The sequence below is a fragment of the Camelina sativa genome, chromosome 3 (assembly GCF_000633955.1).
Source record: "Camelina sativa cultivar DH55 chromosome 3, Cs, whole genome shotgun sequence".
Lineage (NCBI taxonomy): Eukaryota > Viridiplantae > Streptophyta > Magnoliopsida > Brassicales > Brassicaceae > Camelina > Camelina sativa.
In genome coordinates, this window is record NC_025687.1 from 13365117 (window position 1) to 13366807 (window position 1691).

The following is a 1691-nucleotide window of genomic DNA, read 5'->3' on the forward strand; positions in this document are numbered from 1 at the left end:
AGAAGAGAAGAGCTTGTAACGATGTGATCTTCAACAGACTTAGCTCTGCTGGTTTCTTTCAAATAATCAGGTACTTCCCCAATCCAGGCACCTATGCTGCTTTCTAGGGTTATCTCCCCCACCCAGCTGTAAGCATCCTTGAGCTTGTTGACGAGTAATCCACAGAATGAATCCAACTACTCATTTAAAGTTTCAAACTTTAGTTTTCGAAGACAATGAAACTAAAGACTGATAATAATAATTCGTGGTTATCATTAATCTCAGTAGGGAGTCCATACTCCCACAGGAACCATAAACCAATAACATGAAATATATAGACCTTGCATTGTCTTTGCTTGATATATTATTTGGATGGTTGACTTCAAGGTTTACAATAAAAAATTGGCTAACCAGTACTTTATTGATATAATCAAATGAACTAGAGCTGTTCTGAAAAGCTATTTATGTCTACATGCATTCGCTAGCCTACACATCTATATGAACAAGTGTTTTTGAAATCCATACCTTAGAGGAATCTGAAGATTGATGAGATAACAACTCACTCTCGGACAATATGATATCTTCGCTTTTTCCAGGATACTTTCTCTCGCCTTTCTGAGGAAAACAGAACTGAGCCGCAGCACTAACAGCAAGAAGAAGAATTCCACTGGCCACAGTGACAGATAGGATTTTCAACAAAGACAGTCCTCTCTGTCAATAGAGATTAAGCAAACCAAAAAAAGTTATCAGAAGTTTCACTGGAAAAGCTACCAACACTAAGTCATTAAGCCATTCTTCTTACATCACAACATTTCTCCAACATAATGCAGCAAACTCTAATAGCAAACATGAATTCATTGAGCAGACTGAAACATAGTTCAGCAGGAAACCGAAATGAAGCACACTGATTGAATAGAGCAAGTGATTTATCAAGGGCTGTCAATTGGCTCTGACTACATACAAATAATCAGATACCAAAGATTCAACGCTTAGAAATTGGCGACATATCCGTCCAATAGTCAATATACCTTTTCATTGGGTAAGTTTGCATAATTTCCAGAAACATCACACGGTAGCTGTTTTTGGGGCAGTGAGTATACATCTTCAAAGTAAATATCCAATGCTTCAGCCAATCCAACCTAAAGAGTTTTATACAAGTGCTTAGGAGTGTAGGGGATATCATGAAAATACCGTGCGTGGAAACAAACACCTTAGTCACCATAGAGTACGTAAAATGCAGCAATATAAGAACTTTTCTTGCACCAAACTGAATGATTGACAATATCTTTCATCCTGCTAGCTTTGAGTGCCACAAAATTTTATCAGCATCTCCTTGTTGTGTGTATAGGATATAAAGGATGACTACACTTGTGATAAATTCTACACAGTCTAAGACAATATCATGGCTCCATATTATCGTATATATAACCAAGAATGACTAAGACTAACCGAAAATGATAACCTAGAAATGTGGAATGTCCTTTCAAACTAAGGGAGATGCATATATAAAGGGGAAGCCACACTGCCATTCCTAGCATCAAGAACAAAAGCCTAGATGGGTAGGCTACATAGAGAAAGAGAAAAGGTCTTATACCATTTGGGAATGTGTTAGAAGAACCTCCCACTTATTCTCGCTGGACTTTCTCCAACCCTCGAGCTTTAGGTCCGCAAGTATTGTAGTATCAATCTCTAGTCGATATGCAGGTAAATAC

General features: G+C 37.8%; 1 protein-coding gene across 2 annotated transcripts in view; it reads right to left on the reverse strand.

The window, feature by feature from the left end:
* LOC104776914 overlaps positions 1 to 1691 on the reverse strand; it is a 7363-nt gene that overhangs the window by 2281 nt on the left and 3391 nt on the right. For both annotated transcript variants that reach the window (XM_010501083.1, XM_010501080.1), the window contains exons 4-5: positions 1008 to 1118; positions 505 to 690 (exon numbers count right to left, since the gene is read on the reverse strand). In XM_010501083.1, coding sequence (XP_010499385.1) covers positions 505 to 690; positions 1008 to 1118 — 297 coding nt within the window. The remainder of the gene's footprint in view (positions 1 to 504; positions 691 to 1007; positions 1119 to 1691) is intronic.